The sequence below is a fragment of the Alosa pseudoharengus genome, unplaced genomic scaffold, assembly GCF_046254945.1.
Source record: "Alosa pseudoharengus isolate Yale_2024_CS ecotype anadromous, Long Island Sound unplaced genomic scaffold, YU_APseudo_1.1 YU_APseudo_1.1_scf_33, whole genome shotgun sequence".
Lineage (NCBI taxonomy): Eukaryota > Metazoa > Chordata > Actinopteri > Clupeiformes > Clupeidae > Alosa > Alosa pseudoharengus.
Window position 1 is genome coordinate 439,167 of NW_027468734.1, and position 25,367 is coordinate 464,533.

Below are 25,367 nucleotides of genomic sequence, written 5' to 3' on the forward strand. Positions count from 1 at the left end.
GCTAACATTTGTTGCGGTGCAACAGTCCACCACAGGAAAATTATCTAGAAGAGCTAATGTAAGATTATATTTGTTATGTTACATCACATGTAGCGACAAGTTAATGCAGCCTAATTTAATAGTCCTTCAATAAATCCCCCATGTTGTAATGTAATGTTGTAATATGAGGCAAGCAAGCTAGTTGCTAACTAGACAGAACTAGCATTAACGGTAGAGATAACGTGTAACGTTAGAGGGGTGATCAGATCCTGTTTGTCAACATTCATGGTTTAGCAAAGGCTGCACATGAAGGGAGTTAGTTATAATAGCAAACGTTAGCTGTATTTTAAACTAAAAGCTCGGGCTGTCACGTAAGTTTAATGTTGAAGTAGTTTGACATTAGGCAAACTACGTCTTATTAGACCAAGCCAGTCGAGGTAATCATAACCTTGTGATCCTACATTATGGAGGGATGGTGATTTTGAAAATAGCAACGCCTGCATGTGTGGGCAGTAGACTATAAATTAGCAGCTAGCTAAATTAATGTTAGTTTGACTAGCGACACATGTACCGTCTAACGTTAGCACAATATGGTTCAACACGTGCTGACAACTCGCATGTATTCGGCTTATTGATCGTTTATTGTCAATTTTTGTAACGTTTTAGACAGCTTTATAAGTTGGTAGCATTAAAGTTAAGTCAATTGTGCAAAGTAACCCCTCCCACTTAAAATATCTATGCTTGAATTGATTTACCACATACAAATTGCCTTTGCTAACGTTACTGAGTTCTGTGCATGCATGAGCACATAGTTTAACATGTTTAATGTATGCGAACTTGTATGGACTAACCTTAATGCTGTTTTCTGCAGGAAGGATGCTACTTAAAGCAAAACTTGGAGGTGTCCAGAAGTTTGTAAGAATAACAGAGCTTGATCTTACAGTGTTTCTGAGTGCAGGTAAGAAATGTGTACCGGTAGTTAGTGTTCATTAGCTCATTGGATTAATCTGTCTGCTAACACAAGCTTTTGTGCTCATTTCTTAGCATTTGCTAAATTTGGTGTCCCACCTGTAATGGAAGGTGTGAAGGTTTTTGACAGTTCTGGGACCGAAGTGGATGAGGATGTTTTTGAGGATATAGTAAATGATCCCTCAACTGGGGTGTTAACCATCAAATATGATACAGGTTTGTTTCAGATAAAATGGCTATCTGTATTTAAATGGAAATACTTGTGTAGTGTAATGCAATGTTTGCGTTGTTCATGAGATGAATGTATAAGGGAAATGTTTCCCCCCTTTTTTTTGTTCAATTTTTGACAGAGTCTGTCTCCAGTGTGGCTTCTGAGTATTCCCAACCATCATCCCTTAATTCATCCCTTAATTCGGACTCACAGGAGATGGTCATCATTTCAGATAGCCCTTCCAGAAAACGCCAGAGGCTGGATGCAGAAGCTAAGCAAGTAAGGGTTGACACACAGATATCACTGCTTGCTTGTGAAGTATCTGAATCTTTTCTTGTATCAGTTAATTTTGACATAAAACAGTGTTTCATATAACATCATAAACATATTGTTGAAGTCATATTGCTTTATTTCCTGCAGTTATATTAATTTTGAATTGCAATGGATATATCCCTAACAAGTTGAATTGTTTTGTATTGTGTTTGAAGTTGGTAGAATCCATTCTTTCTAAGAAACCTGGTGGAGAACGTATAGTAAATGAATACAACCGAACCAAGTCCTTGACGGATGAAACCAGAAGGAAAATGGTGAACATGCTGGCAGCTGATATGACAGAGAGGAATGGGTAATTTGCTAAATGTTTTTAGTTAGCTCTTGTGTTGTCATTGTAGCTTCAGTTCAGATTGATATCTAACACATTCTTTCCTTCATTGTTGTAGTACATCACCACCCAGACAGGTGAAAGAAAAGTATGCCAGAGGAATTGTGACCGTATTCCCGTACCTCGGTGATCCATTCTCTAAGAATGGCTATGTAAGTTACATTCAGTTGGTTGTGGTAAATGCTAAACATTGAATGAAACAGTTACATGTTTTAAATTCAGTGTGTTAACCATTTTCCACTTTCAAAACCTACTAATGAGGAAATATGATTTATGGTATCCTTTTATCCTTCAAGGAGCACTATTATGATGGTGAGAGTGGCACTGGATACCTTGCTTGGAGGATTAAAACGATTCAGAGAGGCACTGCTAAAGACAGACGAGCATCTTTTGGAGGTAACTTTAAAAAGATAATATTGTAGAAATGTAATGACCAAACCTGTTGGACAATCACACGTTATAGAAATGATATGTCTACACTTTCCCTAATTGCGTAGATTCAGCAGAAGGACCATCAGGTAAAGACATTTCTGGAGGACCAACTGTCAGACGAGAGCCCCAATACATACCGGAGACTAGCCTGAGTGAAGATCAGTGCAAGGAAGCAATCTCGCTGATGAAACACTTGACGGATGAGGACACCGTGATGAAAAAAATGAAGTTGACGTTTGCCTATCGCCACAACTTGGTCCTCAACCCCCAGCAGTCAAACAACTTACTGTCAGATTTCCCACGTTTCAAAGACGTCAAAGGCTTGGTAATTATCTTGGCACAATATAAAATATTTTTGAGCAGTAGACTAGTATTGAAACTAGAATAACCTGCTGCTATTAACTTCTAAATACTTCTGAAATTGTCCCAAAATCCAGATTGAACAGGATTTTGTTCTGATGTTTGGAGAGGATGTATCAGGCAAGCTTCTGGAGCGGTGGCCAACCACATTTAAGAAAAAGATCATCAAAGAGTGCAGAAAGCTTCCGTCCATCAGTGAAGTTGAAGAACTCCTGCTGGCCGCTGATCCTCTTGAGGATGGCACTGAAGTGGATTTTGACTCTGGTAAGTTTCTTTTAAGGTGCTGTTGAATGGTAGCCTGGAAAATCCAGACCCTGGTAATCTAGAAAGATTAAGGGTCTGGCCACGAACAATGTAATGGCCCAACTTGAGGGGTGGCACTGCATGCAATTGGATAACACTAGACCAATGTTTACTCTGAATGATTTCGGACTTTGACGCAATTGGATAACACTAGACCAATGTTTACTGACCTCCAACGTTGCAGTGCTGTCGTCATCAGTTTAGCTCGCCTCTGGCCAGCATATATCAGATACGCCGATTTGATTGGTTCCCCGGGATGCAAGGGGTAAAAGTAACATGTATCATTGCTCATTGCCAGAGTGTCTCGCAGAGGCAATTCCATTGTGCTCTCGCGAGAATTCTGGATTTCCAGGGTAGTTGTACGGCACAATAAATATTAACAGTACACACTCACAGTTATATTGCACAGTCCCTCTTAGATGTCAATAGATGCATAGATGTTAATATTGCACCTTCCCCTAGAACTCTTAATTCACCTTAATTGAAACCTGTGCTATTTACAGGTTGGGACAGTGATCTGGCATCAATTTTACTGCTGCTACATCTAATTCCACCGACGGCGCAGGGTCGGAAGAGACCAGGGAAAGTGGCGGCCTCCCAAGCAGAAAAACATCTTGTTGTTTTCAAGAAGGTGTGTATACATTATTATTCATGACAAGAGGTTTATGATATTATTACAGACATAATATTCTAATTGCCACTCCATGTGTATTTGTCTTCTCAGAGTGGAACAAGTGTCCAAGAACATCTCGATGCCATCAGGACCAGCACTCAGCCCTATCTCCTGGCGGTCGGACCGAAGAAGAGTGAGCTCCACCAATTCTTCATAGTCCTCGACCAGAACGCCATACCATGCAGGTCCACCTCGTCCCTCGGTGCCTTCGATGAACTCTTCAAGGCACATTTTGTCTTTGGTACTTTGTACAACTCGATGCTGCACAACATGTTTGTTTTTATTCAGACTACAGTGTACAACATTGATGTTGGCAAAGTCAAAGAGAGTCCTCGTGTAGCTGAAATTAGGGCAAGACTGCTTCGATAGGGCAAGACTGCTTCGATAGAACTGAGTGCTGGTTGTGAATACTTCTTGTCTACTTCTTGTTCTATTTCTTCATAATGAAGTGGTTTTGTTTGTGATGCTGGCTTGGATGGTTCAAATATGCTTGTTAGGTGTTTATTTACTTGTTAGTGGTTATTTTTTGGAGAGGAAAACCTTTGTCTGAGGTGTGTTCTTCAGACTGGATGCATTGTTTGATACATTTTCTGGTTTTAGTAAACATTTAAACAGCAAACACACAGACAGTATTGAGCAGCAAGTTGACACTGATGTCCGTATAAACAGTTATGGAAAGGCAGTGACGACTAATGTAGATGAGTCGTGTAATAGGAGATCTTCAGTAATGATAGAGGTGAAAGTTGCTGATCTTGAAAGTGGTCAAGAGATTGCTTCCAAATTTGGAAGGGGTGTGTGTGGATGTGTGTGCATGCGTTCGTGCATGTGCCTGCCTGTGTGTGAGTGTGCGTGCATGCATTCATTCATGCGTGTCTTTTTGTGCCTGCATGTGTGTATTTGTGTGTGTCTTTATCTTTATGTGTGTGTGTGTCTATGTGTTTGTGTGTGCGTGTTTGTCTTTATGTGTGTGTGCGTGCGTGTGTGTGTGTATGTGTTTGTGTGTCTGTGTGTGTGTGTGTGTGCGCGCATGCATGTGTGTATGTTTCTATGTGTGCGTGCGTGTGCTTCCGAATTTGGAACTTCTTTGTCAACCAGTGTTTTCATGGTACAGAATACTGTCCTGACTCAGTATTGCGTAACATTTGAGATGCTGTTTTTTTTTTTTTTGTAAAATTGCTGTGTGATGTGTTACTTTGTGGACAACTGATGTAAATAATAATAATTACCATGCATTCAAGGCTGCATCCAGAAAGAGTTTAAAAAAGAGTGACTTTTTATGCGATTATATGTTGAGAAGTAAAATAAAGCTGTAATGTATTATGTGATTGTCATTTTTATCTATTTCATGTTATGTTTGTAACTTCGATTGTTTGGATAAATGTGTCTTTTAGTTAAAGGTGCTCTAAACGATGCTGGATAACGTCACTTCTGTTGACGTTCAAAGAAAACAGAAAGCTAGTTCGCTAATTCCTCCCCCTCCATCCCGTGCAATTGAAACTCCTAAACGCATCTCGTTGGTGATTTGCTGTAACAGTTTATGTTTTTTTATGGGCTAGGTTTGCCCAGGTTGTTTTTGGTGCCGCGGCTGTCCACAGAGATGGCGTTTACAGTGTACAGTGTATTCAGGACACAGGCAGCTAGCGGATGGTGAGGTGATGTTTGCTGTAAGTGACAAAATGTTTTAGCCTAAAAAACGTGTGGCATCCCTTAAAGCACCTTTAAACACCACAGAGACCTATTTTAACAAATAGTGGTGATTTTCATTGACAGTGTTAAATGCACAACAATGCAGTGTTATTGAACATATAAATTAAACTCATATTAGAGCTGGTTTGACATTATAACAGAGTAAATTATCAACACTCTTAAGAATTAAATTTACTCTCCATAGAGTTATTTAACATGTAGTGTTGACTTTAAATAACACTATATAGTGTACAGCAGTGTTAATTCTTAACTCTAGCTATAGTAAATAATCAACACTCTTAAGAATTAAATTTACTCTCCATAGAGTTATTTAACATGTAGTGTTGACTTTAAATAACACTATATAGTGTACGCCAGTGTTAATTCTTAACTCTCTTTAGAGTACATTTTACTCTAATATTTTAACACTTGAGTTTAACACCAGTTTGGAGTAGGACCAAATACACTCTGAAATAGTGTTAAATTCAACTCTTTAGGTGTTAATTTGACACAGCTAAATTTACTGTGTACGGAGATGCTGATTAGTGCAGTGCTCATTATACATGATTAGAGTCTCGTGACTGCCGGCTACTGCGTGCGTGCGTGCGTAGGTCAAAGTCCGCCAATCGCGGCATTCCCCTATTTTGTAAAATTATTTTTTACTCCTCTGGGTGTTGCAATGGATATCAATGATTCATATGATTGCCCTCAGTAAAAAAACACATGAAACAGGACGCAATCAGTTACAAACACTCAGGTTCTCTGCTTCATAAGATGTCACGGGCGATCGGGAAGACGCTGAGCAGAGGGCACCGTCGCGTCAAACAACGTGAGACCGCTGAAACGGTCAGACGGTGTTTTAGGCCGGATTAGAACCTGCGATGACATTCTTAAAGTGCTATGTAGCACAGCGCTGCCTTTCCCATGTGTGCTACGGAGACGCTGATTAATGCAGTGCTCATTATACATGATTAGAGTCTCGTGACTGCCGGCTACTGCGTGCTTGGTGTGTAGGTCAAAGTCCGCTGATCGCGGCATTCCCCTATTTTGTAAAATTATTTTTTACTCCTCTGGGTGTTGCAATGAATATCAATGATTCATATGATTGCCCTCAGTAAAAAAAGACAAGAAACAGGACGCAAACAGTTACAAACACTCAGGTTCTCTGCTTCATAAGATGTCGCGGGCGATCGGGAAGACGCTGAGCAGAGGGCACCTTCGCGTAAAACAACGTGAGACCGCGGAAACTGCCAGACGGTGCTTCAGGCTGGATTCGAACCTGCGATGACATTCTTAAAGTGCTATGTAGCACAGCGCTGCCTTTCCCATGTGTGCTACGGAGATGGTGATTAGTGCAGTGCTCATTATACATGATTAGAGTCTCGTGACTGCCGGCTACTGCGTGCGTGCGTGCGTAGGTCAAAGTCCGCCAATCGCGGCATTCCCCTATTTTGTAAAATTATTTTTTACTCCTCTGGGTGTTGCAATGGATATCAATGATTCATATGATTGCCCTCAGTAAAAAAACACATGAAACAGGACGCAATCAGTTACAAACACTCAGGTTCTCTGCTTCATAAGATGTCACGGGCGATCGGGAAGACGCTGAGCAGAGGGCACCGTCGCGTCAAACAACGTGAGACCGCTGAAACGGTCAGACGGTGTTTTAGGCCGGATTAGAACCTGCGATGACATTCTTAAAGTGCTATGTAGCACAGCGCTGCCTTTCCCATGTGTGCTACGGAGACGCTGATTAATGCAGTGCTCATTATACATGATTAGAGTCTCGTGACTGCCGGCTACTGCGTGCTTGGTGTGTAGGTCAAAGTCCGCTGATCGCGGCATTCCCCTATTTTGTAAAATTATTTTTTACTCCTCTGGGTGTTGCAATGAATATCAATGATTCATATGATTGCCCTCAGTAAAAAAAGACAAGAAACAGGACGCAAACAGTTACAAACACTCAGGTTCTCTGCTTCATAAGATGTCGCGGGCGATCGGGAAGACGCTGAGCAGAGGGCACCGTCGCGTAAAACAACGTGAGTCCGCGGAAACTGCCGGACGGTGCTTCAGGCCGGATTCGAACCGGCAATGCCATTCTTAAAGTGCTATGTAGCACAGCGCTGCCTTTGCCATGTGTGCTACGGAGACGCTGATTAATGCAGTGCTCATTATACATGATTAGAGTCTCGTGACTGCCGGCTACTGCGTGCATGCGTGCGTAGGTCAAAGTCCGCTGATCGCGGCATTCCCCTATTTTGTAAAATTATTTTTTACTCCTCTGGGTGTTGCAATGGATATCAATGATTCATATGATTGCCCTCAGTAAAAAAACACAAGAAACAGGACGCAAACAGTTACAAACACTCAGGTTCTCTGCTTCATAAGATGTCGCGGGCGATCGGGAAGACGCTGAGCAGAGGGCACCGTCGCGTAAAACAACGTGAGCCAGCGGCCGATTCGGACGGTGCTTCAGGCCGGATTCGAACCGGCGACGCCAGTCTTAAAGTGCTGTGTAGCACAGCGCTGCCTTTCCCATGTGTGCTACGGAGACGCTGATTAATGCAGTGCTCATTATACATGATTAGAGTCTCGTGACTGCCGGCTACTGCGTGCGTGTGTAGGTCAAAGTCCGCTGATCGCGGCATTCCCCTATTTTGTAAAATTATTTTTTACTCCTCTGGGTGTTGCAATGGATATCAATGATTCATATGATTGCCCTCAGTAAAAAAAAACAAGAAACAGGACGCAAACAGTTACAAACACTCAGATTCTCTGCTTCATAAGATGTCGCGGGCGATCGGGAAGACGCTGAGCAGAGGGCACCGTCGCGTAAAACAACCTGAGTCCGCGGAAACTGCCGGACGGTGCTTCAGGCCGGATTCGAACCGGCGATGCCATTTTTAAAGTGCTATGTAGCACAGCGCTGCCTTTCCCATGTGTGCTACGGAGACGATGATTAATGCAGTGCTCATTATACATGATTAGAGTCTCGTGACTGCCGGCTACTGCGTGCGTGCGTAGGTCAAAGTCCGCTGATCGCGGCATTCCCCTATTTTGTAAAATTATTTTTTACTCCTCTGGGTGTTGCAATGGATATCAATGATTCATATGATTGCCCTCAGTAAAAAAAAACAAGAAACAGGACGCAAACAGTTACAAACACTCAGATTCTCTGCTTCATAAGATGTCGCGGGCGATCGGGAAGACGCTGAGCAGAGGGCACCGTCGCGTAAAACAACCTGAGTCCGCGGAAACTGCCGGACGGTGCTTCAGGCCGGATTCGAACCGGCGATGCCATTTTTAAAGTGCTATGTAGCACAGCGCTGCCTTTCCCATGTGTGCTACGGAGACGATGATTAATGCAGTGCTCATTATACATGATTAGAGTCTCGTGACTGCCGGCTACTGCGTGCGTGCGTGCGTAGGTCAAAGTCCGCTGATCGCGGCATTCCCCTATTTTGTAAAATTATTTTTTACTCCTCTGGGTGTTGCAATGGATATCAATGATTCATATGATTGCCCTCAGTAAAAAAACACATGAAACAGGACGCAATCAGTTACAAACACTCAGGTTCTCTGCTTCATAAGATGTCGCGGGCGATCGGGAAGACGCTGAGCAGAGGGCACCGTCGCTTAAAACAACGTGAGACCGCGGAAACGGTCAGACGGTGTTTTAGGCCGGATTAGAACCTGCGATGACATTCTTAAAGTGCTATGTAGCACAGCGCTGCCTTTCCCATGTGTGCTACGGAGACGCTGATTAATGCAGTGCTCATTATACATGATTAGAGTCTCGTGACTGCCGGCTACTGCGTGCGTGCGTAGGTCAAAGTCCGCTGATCGCGGCATTCCCCTATTTTGTAAAATTATTTTTTACTCCTCTGGGTGTTGCAATGGATATCAATGATTCATATGATTGCCCTCAGTAAAAAAACACAAGAAACAGGACGCAAACAGTTACAAACACTCAGGTTCTCTGCTTCATAAGATGTCGCGGGCGATCGGGAAGACGCTGAGCAGAGGGCACTGTCGCGTAAAACAACGTGAGCCAGCGGCCGATTCGGACGGTGCTTCAGGCCGGATTCGAACCGGCGACGCCATTCTTAAAGTGCTGTGTAGCACAGCGCTGCCTTTCCCATGTGTGCTACGGAGACGCTGATTAATGCAGTGCTCATTATACATGATTAGAGTCTCGTGACTGCCGGCTACTGCGTGCGTGCGTAGGTCAAAGTCCGCTGATCGCGGCATTCCCCTATTTTGTAAAATTATTTTTTACTCCTCTGGGTGTTGCAATGGATATCAATGATTCATATGATTGCCCTCAGTAAAAAAAAACAAGAAACAGGACGCAAAAAGTTACAAACACTCAGATTCTCTGCTTCATAAGATGTCGCGGGCGATCGGGAAGACGCTGAGCAGAGGGCACCGTCGCGTAAAACAACGTGAGCCAGCGGCCGATTCGGACGGTGCTTCAGGCCGGATTCGAACCGGCGACGCCAGTCTTAAAGTGCTGTGTAGCACAGCGCTGCCTTTCCCATGTGTGCTACGGAGACGCTGATTAATGCAGTGCTCATTATACATGATTAGAGTCTCGTGACTGCCGGCTACTGCGTGCGTGCGTAGGTCAAAGTCCGCTGATCGCGGCATTCCCCTATTTTGTAAAATTATTTTTTACTCCTCTGGGTGTTGCAATGGATATCAATGATTCATATGATTGCCCTCAGTAAAAAAAAACAAGAAACAGGACGCAAACAGTTACAAACACTCAGATTCTCTGCTTCATAAGATGTCGCGGGCGATCGGGAAGACGCTGAGCAGAGGGCACCGTCGCGTAAAACAACCTGAGTCCGCGGAAACTGCCGGACGGTGCTTCAGGCCGGATTCGAACCGGCGATGCCATTTTTAAAGTGCTATGTAGCACAGCGCTGCCTTTCCCATGTGTGCTACGGAGACGATGATTAATGCAGTGCTCATTATACATGATTAGAGTCTCGTGACTGCCGGCTACTGCGTGCGTGCGTGCGTAGGTCAAAGTCCGCTGATCGCGGCATTCCCCTATTTTGTAAAATTATTTTTTACTCCTCTGGGTGTTGCAATGGATATCAATGATTCATATGATTGCCCTCAGTAAAAAAACACATGAAACAGGACGCAATCAGTTACAAACACTCAGGTTCTCTGCTTCATAAGATGTCGCGGGCGATCGGGAAGACGCTGAGCAGAGGGCACCGTCGCGTAAAACAACGTGAGACCGCGGAAACGGTCAGACGGTGTTTTAGGCCGGATTAGAACCTGCGATGACATTCTTAAAGTGCTATGTAGCACAGCGCTGCCTTTCCCATGTGTGCTACGGAGACGCTGATTAATGCAGTGCTCATTATACATGATTAGAGTCTCGTGACTGCCGGCTACTGCGTGCGTGCGTGCGTAGGTCAAAGTCCGCTGATCGCGGCATTCCCCTATTTTGTAAAATTATTTTTTACTCCTCTGGGTGTTGCAATGGATATCAATGATTCATATGATTGCCCTCAGTAAAAAAACACATGAAACAGGACGCAATCAGTTACAAACACTCAGGTTCTCTGCTTCATAAGATGTCGCGGGCGATCGGGAAGACGCTGAGCAGAGGGCACCGTCGCTTAAAACAACGTGAGACCGCGGAAACGGTCAGACGGTGTTTTAGGCCGGATTAGAACCTGCGATGACATTCTTAAAGTGCTATGTAGCACAGCGCTGCCTTTCCCATGTGTGCTACGGAGACGCTGATTAATGCAGTGCTCATTATACATGATTAGAGTCTCGTGACTGCCGGCTACTGCGTGCGTGCGTAGGTCAAAGTCCGCTGATCGCGGCATTCCCCTATTTTGTAAAATTATTTTTTACTCCTCTGGGTGTTGCAATGGATATCAATGATTCATATGATTGCCCTCAGTAAAAAAACACAAGAAACAGGACGCAAACAGTTACAAACACTCAGGTTCTCTGCTTCATAAGATGTCGCGGGCGATCGGGAAGACGCTGAGCAGAGGGCACTGTCGCGTAAAACAACGTGAGCCAGCGGCCGATTCGGACGGTGCTTCAGGCCGGATTCGAACCGGCGACGCCATTCTTAAAGTGCTGTGTAGCACAGCGCTGCCTTTCCCATGTGTGCTACGGAGACGCTGATTAATGCAGTGCTCATTATACATGATTAGAGTCTCGTGACTGCCGGCTACTGCGTGCGTGCGTAGGTCAAAGTCCGCTGATCGCGGCATTCCCCTATTTTGTAAAATTATTTTTTACTCCTCTGGGTGTTGCAATGGATATCAATGATTCATATGATTGCCCTCAGTAAAAAAAAACAAGAAACAGGACGCAAAAAGTTACAAACACTCAGATTCTCTGCTTCATAAGATGTCGCGGGCGATCGGGAAGACGCTGAGCAGAGGGCACCGTCGCGTAAAACAACGTGAGCCAGCGGCCGATTCGGACGGTGCTTCAGGCCGGATTCGAACCGGCGACGCCAGTCTTAAAGTGCTGTGTAGCACAGCGCTGCCTTTCCCATGTGTGCTACGGAGACGCTGATTAATGCAGTGCTCATTATACATGATTAGAGTCTCGTGACTGCCGGCTACTGCGTGCGTGCGTAGGTCAAAGTCCGCTGATCGCGGCATTCCCCTATTTTGTAAAATTATTTTTTACTCCTCTGGGTGTTGCAATGGATATCAATGATTCATATGATTGCCCTCAGTAAAAAAAAACAAGAAACAGGACGCAAACAGTTACAAACACTCAGATTCTCTGCTTCATAAGATGTCGCGGGCGATCGGGAAGACGCTGAGCAGAGGGCACCGTCGCGTAAAACAACCTGAGTCCGCGGAAACTGCCGGACGGTGCTTCAGGCCGGATTCGAACCGGCGATGCCATTTTTAAAGTGCTATGTAGCACAGCGCTGCCTTTCCCATGTGTGCTACGGAGACGATGATTAATGCAGTGCTCATTATACATGATTAGAGTCTCGTGACTGCCGGCTACTGCGTGCGTGCGTGCGTAGGTCAAAGTCCGCTGATCGCGGCATTCCCCTATTTTGTAAAATTATTTTTTACTCCTCTGGGTGTTGCAATGGATATCAATGATTCATATGATTGCCCTCAGTAAAAAAAAACAAGAAACAGGACGCAAACAGTTACAAACACTCAGATTCTCTGCTTCATAAGATGTCGCGGGCGATCGGGAAGACGCTGAGCAGAGGGCACCGTCGCGTAAAACAACCTGAGTCCGCGGAAACTGCCGGACGGTGCTTCAGGCCGGATTCGAACCGGCGATGCCATTTTTAAAGTGCTATGTAGCACAGCGCTGCCTTTCCCATGTGTGCTACGGAGACGATGATTAATGCAGTGCTCATTATACATGATTAGAGTCTCCTGACTGCCGGCTACTGCGTGCGTGCGTGCGTAGGTCAAAGTCCGCTGATCGCGGCATTCCCCTATTTTGTAAAATTATTTTTTACTCCTCTGGGTGTTGCAATGGATATCAATGATTCATATGATTGCCCTCAGTAAAAAAACACATGAAACAGGACGCAATCAGTTACAAACACTCAGGTTCTCTGCTTCATAAGATGTCGCGGGCGATCGGGAAGACGCTGAGCAGAGGGCACCGTCGCGTAAAACAACGTGAGACCGCGGAAACGGTCAGACGGTGTTTTAGGCCGGATTAGAACCTGCGATGACATTCTTAAAGTGCTATGTAGCACAGCGCTGCCTTTCCCATGTGTGCTACGGAGACGCTGATTAATGCAGTGCTCATTATACATGATTAGAGTCTCGTGACTGCCGGCTACTGCGTGCGTGCGTAGGTCAAAGTCCGCTGATCGCGGCATTCCCCTATTTTGTAAAATTATTTTTTACTCCTCTGGGTGTTGCAATGGATATCAATGATTCATATGATTGCCCTCAGTAAAAAAACACAAGAAACAGGACGCAAACAGTTACAAACACTCAGGTTCTCTGCTTCATAAGATGTCGCGGGCGATCGGGAAGACGCTGAGCAGAGGGCACTGTCGCGTAAAACAACGTGAGCCAGCGGCCGATTCGGACGGTGCTTCAGGCCGGATTCGAACCGGCGACGCCATTCTTAAAGTGCTGTGTAGCACAGCGCTGCCTTTCCCATGTGTGCTACGGAGACGCTGATTAATGCAGTGCTCATTATACATGATTAGAGTCTCGTGACTGCCGGCTACTGCGTGCGTGCGTAGGTCAAAGTCCGCTGATCGCGGCATTCCCCTATTTTGTAAAATTATTTTTTACTCCTCTGGGTGTTGCAATGGATATCAATGATTCATATGATTGCCCTCAGTAAAAAAAAACAAGAAACAGGACGCAAAAAGTTACAAACACTCAGATTCTCTGCTTCATAAGATGTCGCGGGCGATCGGGAAGACGCTGAGCAGAGGGCACCGTCGCGTAAAACAACGTGAGCCAGCGGCCGATTCGGACGGTGCTTCAGGCCGGATTCGAACCGGCGACGCCAGTCTTAAAGTGCTGTGTAGCACAGCGCTGCCTTTCCCATGTGTGCTACGGAGACGCTGATTAATGCAGTGCTCATTATACATGATTAGAGTCTCGTGACTGCCGGCTACTGCGTGCGTGCGTAGGTCAAAGTCCGCTGATCGCGGCATTCCCCTATTTTGTAAAATTATTTTTTACTCCTCTGGGTGTTGCAATGGATATCAATGATTCATATGATTGCCCTCAGTAAAAAAAAACAAGAAACAGGACGCAAACAGTTACAAACACTCAGATTCTCTGCTTCATAAGATGTCGCGGGCGATCGGGAAGACGCTGAGCAGAGGGCACCGTCGCGTAAAACAACCTGAGTCCGCGGAAACTGCCGGACGGTGCTTCAGGCCGGATTCGAACCGGCGATGCCATTTTTAAAGTGCTATGTAGCACAGCGCTGCCTTTCCCATGTGTGCTACGGAGACGATGATTAATGCAGTGCTCATTATACATGATTAGAGTCTCGTGACTGCCGGCTACTGCGTGCGTGCGTGCGTAGGTCAAAGTCCGCTGATCGCGGCATTCCCCTATTTTGTAAAATTATTTTTTACTCCTCTGGGTGTTGCAATGGATATCAATGATTCATATGATTGCCCTCAGTAAAAAAACACATGAAACAGGACGCAATCAGTTACAAACACTCAGGTTCTCTGCTTCATAAGATGTCGCGGGCGATCGGGAAGACGCTGAGCAGAGGGCACCGTCGCGTAAAACAACGTGAGACCGCGGAAACGGTCAGACGGTGTTTTAGGCCGGATTAGAACCTGCGATGACATTCTTAAAGTGCTATGTAGCACAGCGCTGCCTTTCCCATGTGTGCTACGGAGACGCTGATTAATGCAGTGCTCATTATACATGATTAGAGTCTCGTGACTGCCGGCTACTGCGTGCGTGCGTGCGTAGGTCAAAGTCCGCTGATCGCGGCATTCCCCTATTTTGTAAAATTATTTTTTACTCCTCTGGGTGTTGCAATGGATATCAATGATTCATATGATTGCCCTCAGTAAAAAAACACATGAAACAGGACGCAATCAGTTACAAACACTCAGGTTCTCTGCTTCATAAGATGTCGCGGGCGATCGGGAAGACGCTGAGCAGAGGGCACCGTCGCTTAAAACAACGTGAGACCGCGGAAACGGTCAGACGGTGTTTTAGGCCGGATTAGAACCTGCGATGACATTCTTAAAGTGCTATGTAGCACAGCGCTGCCTTTCCCATGTGTGCTACGGAGACGCTGATTAATGCAGTGCTCATTATACATGATTAGAGTCTCGTGACTGCCGGCTACTGCGTGCGTGCGTAGGTCAAAGTCCGCTGATCGCGGCATTCCCCTATTTTGTAAAATTATTTTTTACTCCTCTGGGTGTTGCAATGGATATCAATGATTCATATGATTGCCCTCAGTAAAAAAACACAAGAAACAGGACGCAAACAGTTACAAACACTCAGGTTCTCTGCTTCATAAGATGTCGCGGGCGATCGGGAAGACGCTGAGCAGAGGGCACCGTCGCGTAAAACAACGTGAGCCAGCGGCCGATTCGGACGGTGCTTCAGGCCGGATTCGAACCGGCGACGCCATTCTTAAAGTGCTGTGTAGCACAGCGCTGCCTTTCCCATGTGTGCTACGGAGACGCTGATTAATGCAGTGCTCATTATACATGATTAGAGTCTCGTGACTGCCGGCTACTGCGTGCGTGCGTAGGTCAAAGTCCGCTGATCGCGGCATTCCCCTATTTTGTAAAATTATTTTTTACTCCTCTGGGTGTTGCAATGGATATCAATGATTCATATGATTGCCCTCAGTAAAAAAAAACAAGAAACAGGACGCAAAAAGTTACAAACACTCAGATTCTCTGCTTCATAAGATGTCGCGGGCGATCGGGAAGACGCTGAGCAGAGGGCACCGTCGCGTAAAACAACGTGAGCCAGCGGCCGATTCGGACGGTGCTTCAGGCCGGATTCGAACCGGCGACGCCAGTCTTAAAGTGCTGTGTAGCACAGCGCTGCCTTTCCCATGTGTGCTACGGAGACGCTGATTAATGCAGTGCTCATTATACATGATTAGAGTCTCGTGACTGCCGGCTACTGCGTGCGTGCGTAGGTCAAAGTCCGCTGATCGCGGCATTCCCCTATTTTGTAAAATTATTTTTTACTCCTCTGGGTGTTGCAATGGATATCAATGATTCATATGATTGCCCTCAGTAAAAAAAAACAAGAAACAGGACGCAAACAGTTACAAACACTCAGATTCTCTGCTTCATAAGATGTCGCGGGCGATCGGGAAGACGCTGAGCAGAGGGCACCGTCGCGTAAAACAACCTGAGTCCGCGGAAACTGCCGGACGGTGCTTCAGGCCGGATTCGAACCGGCGATGCCATTTTTAAAGTGCTATGTAGCACAGCGCTGCCTTTCCCATGTGTGCTACGGAGACGATGATTAATGCAGTGCTCATTATACATGATTAGAGTCTCGTGACTGCCGGCTACTGCGTGCGTGCGTAGGTCAAAGTCCGCTGATCGCGGCATTCCCCTATTTTGTAAAATTATTTTTTACTCCTCTGGGTGTTGCAATGGATATCAATGATTCATATGATTGCCCTCAGTAAAAAAAAACAAGAAACAGGACGCAAACAGTTACAAACACTCAGATTATCTGCTTCATAAGATGTCGCGGGCGATCGGGAAGACGCTGAGCAGAGGGCACCTTCGCGTAAAACAACGTGAGTCCGCGGAAACTGCCGGACGGTGCTTCAGGCCGGATTCGAACCAGCGATGCCATTCTTAAAGTGCTATGTAGCACAGCGCTGCCTTTCCCATGTGTGCTACGGAGACGCTGATTAATGCAGTGCTCATTATACATGATTAGAGTCTCGTGACTGCCGGCTACTGCATGCGTGCGTAGGTCAAAGTCCGCTGATCGCGGCATTCCCCTATTTTGTAAAATTATTTTTTACTCCTCTGGGTGTTGCAATGGATATCAATGATGCATATGATTGCCCTCAGTAAAAAAACACAAGAAACAGGACGCAATCAGTTACAAACACTCAGGTTCTCTGCTTCATAAGATGTCGCGGGCGATCGGGAAGACGCTGAGCAGAGGGCACCGTCGCGTAAAACAACGTGAGACAGCGTAATCGGCTGGAAGGTGCTTCAGGCCGGATTCAAACCGGCGATGCTATTCTTAAAGTGCTATGTAGCACAGCGCTGCCTTTCCCATGTGTGCTACACAGTAAATTCACCAGTGTCAAATATGCAGTGTAAAAGTAAATTTACTCTTTCCGAGCAATTACAACAACACATAGTGTAAGATGCTTTACAGTGTCAGTGAAAAATCACGTAGTTGAAAGACGTAGTGTCAGAAGTGCTCTGGAGAGCTCCGCCTACTTTTTTTCTCAGTTTTCAAATGAAGCAGAAGTTTTCCAGCGCCATTTTTTCCACCTACAAGGATTTCGGTAAGTGTCTCCTAATCACATATTAAACGAAAAATTCACGTTATTTGAATAGAATTCGCATGATATAATGACGTTGCATTAATGTTAATCTTATACTCCGGCTTTGTCTTTGGTCTTAAAATAACAGATTTTGAAGTGCTTAACGTTAACGTTACCAATGCGACTTGATGGCTAACATTTGTTGCGGTGCAACAGTCCACCACAGGAAAATTATCTAGAAGAGCTAATGTAAGATTATATTTGTTATGTTACATCACATGTAGCGACAAGTTAATGCAGCCTAATTTAATAGTCCTTCAATAAATCCCCCATGTTGTAATGTAATGTTGTAATATGAGGCAAGCAAGCTAGTTGCTAACTAGACAGAACTAGCATTAACGGTAGAGATAACGTGTAACGTTAGAGGGGTGATCAGATCCTGTTTGTCAACATTCATGGTTTAGCAAAGGCTGCACATGAAGGGAGTTAGTTATAATAGCAAACGTTAGCTGTATTTTAAACTAAAAGCTCGGGCTGTCACGTAAGTTTAATGTTGAAGTAGTTTGACATTAGGCAAACTACGTCTTATTAGACCAAGCCAGTCGAGGTAATCATAACCTTGTGATCCTACATTATGGAGGGATGGTGATTTTGAAAATAGCAACGCCTGCATGTGTGGGCAGTAGACTATAAATTAGCAGCTAGCTAAATTAATGTTAGTTTGACTAGCGACACATGTACCGTCTAACGTTAGCACAATATGGTTCAACACGTGCTGACAACTCGCATGTATTCGGCTTATTGATCGTTTATTGTCAATTTTTGTAACGTTTTAGACAGCTTTATAAGTTGGTAGCATTAAAGTTAAGTCAATTGTGCAAAGTAACCCCTCCCACTTAAAATATCTATGCTTGAATTGATTTACCACATACAAATTGCCTTTGCTAACGTTACTGAGTTCTGTGCATGCATGAGCACATAGTTTAACATGTTTAATGTATGCGAACTTGTATGGACTAACCTTAATGCTGTTTTCTGCAGGAAGGATGCTACTTAAAGCAAAACTTGGAGGTGTCCAGAAGTTTGTAAGAATAACAGAGCTTGATCTTACAGTGTTTCTGAGTGCAGGTAAGAAATGTGTACCGGTAGTTAGTGTTCATTAGCTCATTGGATTAATCTGTCTGCTAACACAAGCTTTTGTGCTCATTTCTTAGCATTTGCTAAATTTGGTGTCCCACCTGTAATGGAAGGTGTGAAGGTTTTTGACAGTTCTGGGACCGAAGTGGATGAGGATGTTTTTGAGGATATAGTAAATGATCCCTCAACTGGGGTGTTAACCATCAAATATGATACAGGTTTGTTTCAGATAAAATGGCTATCTGTATTTAAATGGAAATACTTGTGTAGTGTAATGCAATGTTTGCGTTGTTCATGAGATGAATGTATAAGGGAAATGTTTCCCCCCTTTTTTTTGTTCAATTTTTGACAGAGTCTGTCTCCAGTGTGGCTTCTGAGTATTCCCAACCATCATCCCTTAATTCATCCCTTAATTCGGACTCACAGGAGATGGTCATCATTTCAGATAGCCCTTCCAGAAAACGCCAGAGGCTGGATGCAGAAGCTAAGCAAGTAAGGGTTGACACACAGATATCACTGCTTGCTTGTGAAGTATCTGAATCTTTTCTTGTATCAGTTAATTTTGACATAAAACAGTGTTTCATATAACATCATAAACATATTGTTGAAGTCATATTGCTTTATTTCCTGCAGTTATATTAATTTTGAATTGCAATGGATATATCCCTAACAAGTTGAATTGTTTTGTATTGTGTTTGAAGTTGGTAGAATCCATTCTTTCTAAGAAACCTGGTGGAGAACGTATAGTAAATGAATACAACCGAACCAAGTCCTTGACGGATGAAACCAGAAGGAAAATGGTGAACATGCTGGCAGCTGATATGACAGAGAGGAATGGGTAATTTGCTAAATGTTTTTAGTTAGCTCTTGTGTTGTCATTGTAGCTTCAGTTCAGATTGATATCTAACACATTCTTTCCTTCATTGTTGTAGTACATCACCACCCAGACAGGTGAAAGAAAAGTATGCCAGAGGAATTGTGACCGTATTCCCGTACCTCGGTGATCCATTCTCTAAGAATGGCTATGTAAGTTACATTCAGTTGGTTGTGGTAAATGCTAAACATTGAATGAAACAGTTACATGTTTTAAATTCAGTGTGTTAACCATTTTCCACTTTCAAAACCTACTAATGAGGAAATATGATTTATGGTATCCTTTTATCCTTCAAGGAGCACTATTATGATGGTGAGAGTGGCACTGGATACCTTGCTTGGAGGATTAAAACGATTCAGAGAGGCACTGCTAAAGACAGACGAGCATCTTTTGGAGGTAACTTTAAAAAGATAATATTGTAGAAATGTAATGACCAAACCTGTTGGACAATCACACGTTATAGAAATGATATGTCTACACTTTCCCTAATTGCGTAGATTCAGCAGAAGGACCATCAGGTAAAGACATTTCTGGAGGACCAACTGTCAGACGAGAGCCCCAATACATACCGGAGACTAGCCTGAGTGAAGATCAGTGCAAGGAAGCAATCTCGCTGATGAAACACTTGACGGATGAGGACACCGTGATGAAAAAAATGAAGTTGACGTTTGCCTATCGCCACAACTTGGTCCTCAACCCCCAGCAGTCAAACAACTTACTGTCAGATTTCCCACGTTTCAAAGACGTCAAAGGCTTGGTAATTATCTTGGCACAATATAAAATATTTTTGAGCAGTAGACTAGTATTGAAACTAGAATAACCTGCTGCTATTAACTTCTAAATACTTCTGAAATTGTCCCAAAATCCAGATTGAACAGGATTTTGTTCTGATGTTTGGAGAGGATGTATCAGGCAAGCTTCTGGAGCGGTGGCCAACCACATTTAAGAAAAAGATCATCAAAGAGTGCAGAAAGCTTCCGTCCATCAGTGAAGTTGAAGAACTCCTGCTGGCCGCTGATCCTCTTGAGGATGGCACTGAAGTGGATTTTGACTCTGGTAAGTTTCTTTTAAGGTGCTGTTGAATGGTAGCCTGGAAAATCCAGACCCTGGTAATCTAGAAAGATTAAGGGTCTGGCCACGAACAATGTAATGGCCCAACTTGAGGGGTGGCACTGCATGCAATTGGATAACACTAGACCAATGTTTACTCTGAATGATTTCGGACTTTGACGCAATTGGATAACACTAGACCAATGTTTACTGACCTCCAACGTTGCAGTGCTGTCGTCATCAGTTTAGCTCGCCTCTGGCCAGCATATATCAGATACGCCGATTTGATTGGTTCCCCGGGATGCAAGGGGTAAAAGTAACATGTATCATTGCTCATTGCCAGAGTGTCTCGCAGAGGCAATTCCATTGTGCTCTCGCGAGAATTCTGGATTTCCAGGGTAGTTGTACGGCACAATAAATATTAACAGTACACACTCACAGTTATATTGCACAGTCCCTCTTAGATGTCAATAGATGCATAGATGTTAATATTGCACCTTCCCCTAGAACTCTTAATTCACCTTAATTGAAACCTGTGCTATTTACAGGTTGGGACAGTGATCTGGCATCAATTTTACTGCTGCTACATCTAATTCCACCGACGGCGCAGGGTCGGAAGAGACCAGGGAAAGTGGCGGCCTCCCAAGCAGAAAAACATCTTGTTGTTTTCAAGAAGGTGTGTATACATTATTATTCATGACAAGAGGTTTATGATATTATTACAGACATAATATTCTAATTGCCACTCCATGTGTATTTGTCTTCTCAGAGTGGAACAAGTGTCCAAGAACATCTCGATGCCATCAGGACCAGCACTCAGCCCTATCTCCTGGCGGTCGGACCGAAGAAGAGTGAGCTCCACCAATTCTTCATAGTCCTCGACCAGAACGCCATACCATGCAGGTCCACCTCGTCCCTCGGTGCCTTCGATGAACTCTTCAAGGCACATTTTGTCTTTGGTACTTTGTACAACTCGATGCTGCACAACATGTTTGTTTTTATTCAGACTACAGTGTACAACATTGATGTTGGCAAAGTCAAAGAGAGTCCTCGTGTAGCTGAAATTAGGGCAAGACTGCTTCGATAGGGCAAGACTGCTTCGATAGAACTGAGTGCTGGTTGTGAATACTTCTTGTCTACTTCTTGTTCTATTTCTTCATAATGAAGTGGTTTTGTTTGTGATGCTGGCTTGGATGGTTCAAATATGCTTGTTAGGTGTTTATTTACTTGTTAGTGGTTATTTTTTGGAGAGGAAAACCTTTGTCTGAGGTGTGTTCTTCAGACTGGATGCATTGTTTGATACATTTTCTGGTTTTAGTAAACATTTAAACAGCAAACACACAGACAGTATTGAGCAGCAAGTTGACACTGATGTCCGTATAAACAGTTATGGAAAGGCAGTGACGACTAATGTAGATGAGTCGTGTAATAGGAGATCTTCAGTAATGATAGAGGTGAAAGTTGCTGATCTTGAAAGTGGTCAAGAGATTGCTTCCAAATTTGGAAGGGGTGTGTGTGGATGTGTGTGCATGCGTTCGTGCATGTGCCTGCCTGTGTGTGAGTGTGCGTGCATGCATTCATTCATGCGTGTCTTTTTGTGCCTGCATGTGTGTATTTGTGTGTGTCTTTATCTTTATGTGTGTGTGTGTCTATGTGTTTGTGTGTGCGTGTTTGTCTTTATGTGTGTGTGCGTGCGTGTGTGTGTGTATGTGTTTGTGTGTCTGTGTGTGTGTGTGTGTGCGCGCATGCATGTGTGTATGTTTCTATGTGTGCGTGCGTGTGCTTCCGAATTTGGAACTTCTTTGTCAACCAGTGTTTTCATGGTACAGAATACTGTCCTGACTCAGTATTGCGTAACATTTGAGATGCTGTTTTTTTTTTTTTTGTAAAATTGCTGTGTGATGTGTTACTTTGTGGACAACTGATGTAAATAATAATAATTACCATGCATTCAAGGCTGCATCCAGAAAGAGTTTAAAAAAGAGTGACTTTTTATGCGATTATATGTTGAGAAGTAAAATAAAGCTGTAATGTATTATGTGATTGTCATTTTTATCTATTTCATGTTATGTTTGTAACTTCGATTGTTTGGATAAATGTGTCTTTTAGTTAAAGGTGCTCTAAACGATGCTGGATAACGTCACTTCTGTTGACGTTCAAAGAAAACAGAAAGCTAGTTCGCTAATTCCTCCCCCTCCATCCCGTGCAATTGAAACTCCTAAACGCATCTCGTTGGTGATTTGCTGTAACAGTTTATGTTTTTTTATGGGCTAGGTTTGCCCAGGTTGTTTTTGGTGCCGCGGCTGTCCACAGAGATGGCGTTTACAGTGTACAGTGTATTCAGGACACAGGCAGCTAGCGGATGGTGAGGTGATGTTTGCTGTAAGTGACAAAATGTTTTAGCCTAAAAAACGTGTGGCATCCCTTAAAGCACCTTTAAACACCACAGAGACCTATTTTAACAAATAGTGGTGATTTTCATTGACAGTGTTAAATGCACAACAATGCAGTGTTATTGAACATATAAATTAAACTCATATTAGAGCTGGTTTGACATTATAACAGAGTAAATTATCAACACTCTTAAGAATTAAATTTACTCTCCATAGAGTTATTTAACATGTAGTGTTGACTTTAAATAACACTATATAGTGTACAGCAGTGTTAATTCTTAACTCTAGCTATAGTAAATAATCAACACTCTTAAGAATTAAATTTACTCTCCATAGAGTTATTTAACATGTAGTGTTGACTTTAAATAACACTATATAGTGTACGCCAGTGTTAATTCTTAACTCTCTTTAGAGTACATTTTACTCTAATATTTTAACACTTGAGTTTAACACCAGTTTGGAGTAGGACCAAATACACTCTGAAATAGTGTTAAATTCAACTCTTTAGGTGTTAATTTGACACAGCTAAATTTACTGTGTACGGAGATGCTGATTAGTGCAGTGCTCATTATACATGATTAGAGTCTCGTGACTGCCGGCTACTGCGTGCGTGCGTGCGTAGGTCAAAGTCCGCCAATCGCGGCATTCCCCTATTTTGTAAAATTATTTTTTACTCCTCTGGGTGTTGCAATGGATATCAATGATTCATATGATTGCCCTCAGTAAAAAAACACATGAAACAGGACGCAATCAGTTACAAACACTCAGGTTCTCTGCTTCATAAGATGTCACGGGCGATCGGGAAGACGCTGAGCAGAGGGCACCGTCGCGTCAAACAACGTGAGACCGCTGAAACGGTCAGACGGTGTTTTAGGCCGGATTAGAACCTGCGATGACATTCTTAAAGTGCTATGTAGCACAGCGCTGCCTTTCCCATGTGTGCTACGGAGACGCTGATTAATGCAGTGCTCATTATACATGATTAGAGTCTCGTGACTGCCGGCTACTGCGTGCTTGGTGTGTAGGTCAAAGTCCGCTGATCGCGGCATTCCCCTATTTTGTAAAATTATTTTTTACTCCTCTGGGTGTTGCAATGAATATCAATGATTCATATGATTGCCCTCAGTAAAAAAAGACAAGAAACAGGACGCAAACAGTTACAAACACTCAGGTTCTCTGCTTCATAAGATGTCGCGGGCGATCGGGAAGACGCTGAGCAGAGGGCACCTTCGCGTAAAACAACGTGAGACCGCGGAAACTGCCAGACGGTGCTTCAGGCTGGATTCGAACCTGCGATGACATTCTTAAAGTGCTATGTAGCACAGCGCTGCCTTTCCCATGTGTGCTACGGAGATGGTGATTAGTGCAGTGCTCATTATACATGATTAGAGTCTCGTGACTGCCGGCTACTGCGTGCGTGCGTGCGTAGGTCAAAGTCCGCCAATCGCGGCATTCCCCTATTTTGTAAAATTATTTTTTACTCCTCTGGGTGTTGCAATGGATATCAATGATTCATATGATTGCCCTCAGTAAAAAAACACATGAAACAGGACGCAATCAGTTACAAACACTCAGGTTCTCTGCTTCATAAGATGTCACGGGCGATCGGGAAGACGCTGAGCAGAGGGCACCGTCGCGTCAAACAACGTGAGACCGCTGAAACGGTCAGACGGTGTTTTAGGCCGGATTAGAACCTGCGATGACATTCTTAAAGTGCTATGTAGCACAGCGCTGCCTTTCCCATGTGTGCTACGGAGACGCTGATTAATGCAGTGCTCATTATACATGATTAGAGTCTCGTGACTGCTGGCTACTGCGTGCTTGGTGTGTAGGTCAAAGTCCGCTGATCGCGGCATTCCCCTATTTTGTAAAATTATTTTTTACTCCTCTGGGTGTTGCAATGAATATCAATGATTCATATGATTGCCCTCAGTAAAAAAAGACAAGAAACAGGACGCAAACAGTTACAAACACTCAGGTTCTCTGCTTCATAAGATGTCGCGGGCGATCGGGAAGACGCTGAGCAGAGGGCACCGTCGCGTAAAACAACGTGAGTCCGCGGAAACTGCCGGACGGTGCTTCAGGCCGGATTCGAACCGGCAATGCCATTCTTAAAGTGCTATGTAGCACAGCGCTGCCTTTGCCATGTGTGCTACGGAGACGCTGATTAATGCAGTGCTCATTATACATGATTAGAGTCTCGTGACTGCCGGCTACTGCGTGCATGCGTGCGTAGGTCAAAGTCCGCTGATCGCGGCATTCCCCTATTTTGTAAAATTATTTTTTACTCCTCTGGGTGTTGCAATGGATATCAATGATTCATATGATTGCCCTCAGTAAAAAAACACAAGAAACAGGACGCAAACAGTTACAAACACTCAGGTTCTCTGCTTCATAAGATGTCGCGGGCGATCGGGAAGACGCTGAGCAGAGGGCACCGTCGCGTAAAACAACGTGAGCCAGCGGCCGATTCGGACGGTGCTTCAGGCCGGATTCGAACCGGCGACGCCAGTCTTAAAGTGCTGTGTAGCACAGCGCTGCCTTTCCCATGTGTGCTACGGAGACGCTGATTAATGCAGTGCTCATTATACATGATTAGAGTCTCGTGACTGCCGGCTACTGCGTGCGTGTGTAGGTCAAAGTCCGCTGATCGCGGCATTCCCCTA

General features: G+C 44.2%; 2 protein-coding genes and 4 long non-coding RNA genes across 8 annotated transcripts; all 6 read left to right on the top strand.

Annotated features, from left to right (window-relative positions):
- Positions 1-772: 772 nt before the first annotated feature.
- LOC143101353 (uncharacterized) lies at positions 773-1,374 on the top strand. The gene is made up of 3 exons (XR_012982281.1): positions 773-937; positions 1,024-1,164; positions 1,299-1,374. It is a non-coding gene; the product is annotated as an uncharacterized LOC143101353 (long non-coding RNA).
- An 11-nt stretch (positions 1,375-1,385) lies between these two features.
- On the top strand, positions 1,386-2,403 carry LOC143101354 (uncharacterized). Of its 2 annotated transcripts, XR_012982283.1 has the most exons (5): positions 1,386-1,438; positions 1,648-1,784; positions 1,879-1,972; positions 2,117-2,216; positions 2,318-2,403. It is a non-coding gene; the product is annotated as an uncharacterized LOC143101354 (long non-coding RNA). The 2 variants fall into 2 exon arrangements; XR_012982282.1 differs by having other exon boundaries at positions 1,404-1,784.
- A 33-nt stretch (positions 2,404-2,436) lies between these two features.
- Positions 2,437-4,192, top strand: LOC143101360 (uncharacterized). The gene is made up of 4 exons (XM_076264653.1): positions 2,437-2,577; positions 2,690-2,876; positions 3,419-3,546; positions 3,640-4,192. Exons 1-4 carry the CDS (start codon positions 2,437-2,439, stop codon positions 3,955-3,957), a joined length of 774 nt encoding a protein of 257 aa, XP_076120768.1. The 3' UTR covers positions 3,958-4,192.
- A 14,018-nt stretch (positions 4,193-18,210) lies between these two features.
- On the top strand, positions 18,211-18,812 carry LOC143101355 (uncharacterized). The gene is made up of 3 exons (XR_012982284.1): positions 18,211-18,375; positions 18,462-18,602; positions 18,737-18,812. It is a non-coding gene; the product is annotated as an uncharacterized LOC143101355 (long non-coding RNA).
- An 11-nt stretch (positions 18,813-18,823) lies between these two features.
- LOC143101356 (uncharacterized) lies at positions 18,824-19,841 on the top strand. Of its 2 annotated transcripts, XR_012982286.1 has the most exons (5): positions 18,824-18,876; positions 19,086-19,222; positions 19,317-19,410; positions 19,555-19,654; positions 19,756-19,841. It is a non-coding gene; the product is annotated as an uncharacterized LOC143101356 (long non-coding RNA). The 2 variants fall into 2 exon arrangements; XR_012982285.1 differs by having other exon boundaries at positions 18,842-19,222.
- Positions 19,842-19,874: 33 nt separating this feature from the next.
- Positions 19,875-21,630, top strand: LOC143101361 (uncharacterized). The gene is made up of 4 exons (XM_076264654.1): positions 19,875-20,015; positions 20,128-20,314; positions 20,857-20,984; positions 21,078-21,630. Exons 1-4 carry the CDS (start codon positions 19,875-19,877, stop codon positions 21,393-21,395), a joined length of 774 nt encoding a protein of 257 aa, XP_076120769.1. The 3' UTR covers positions 21,396-21,630.
- The last annotated feature ends 3,737 nt before the right edge of the window (positions 21,631-25,367 follow it).

Coding starts and splice junctions, on each gene's coding strand:
- LOC143101360 (XM_076264653.1), top strand. CDS start 2,437: ATGAAACACTTGACGGATGAGGACACCGTGATGAAAAAAATGAAGTTG. Junction 2,877..3,418: donor TGAAGTGGATTTTGACTCTG/GTAAGTTTCTTT, acceptor TGCTATTTACAG/GTTGGGACAGTGATCTGGCA. Junction 3,547..3,639: donor ATCTTGTTGTTTTCAAGAAG/GTGTGTATACAT, acceptor TTGTCTTCTCAG/AGTGGAACAAGTGTCCAAGA.
- LOC143101361 (XM_076264654.1), top strand. CDS start 19,875: ATGAAACACTTGACGGATGAGGACACCGTGATGAAAAAAATGAAGTTG. Junction 20,016..20,127: donor TCAAAGACGTCAAAGGCTTG/GTAATTATCTTG, acceptor CCCAAAATCCAG/ATTGAACAGGATTTTGTTCT. Junction 20,985..21,077: donor ATCTTGTTGTTTTCAAGAAG/GTGTGTATACAT, acceptor TTGTCTTCTCAG/AGTGGAACAAGTGTCCAAGA.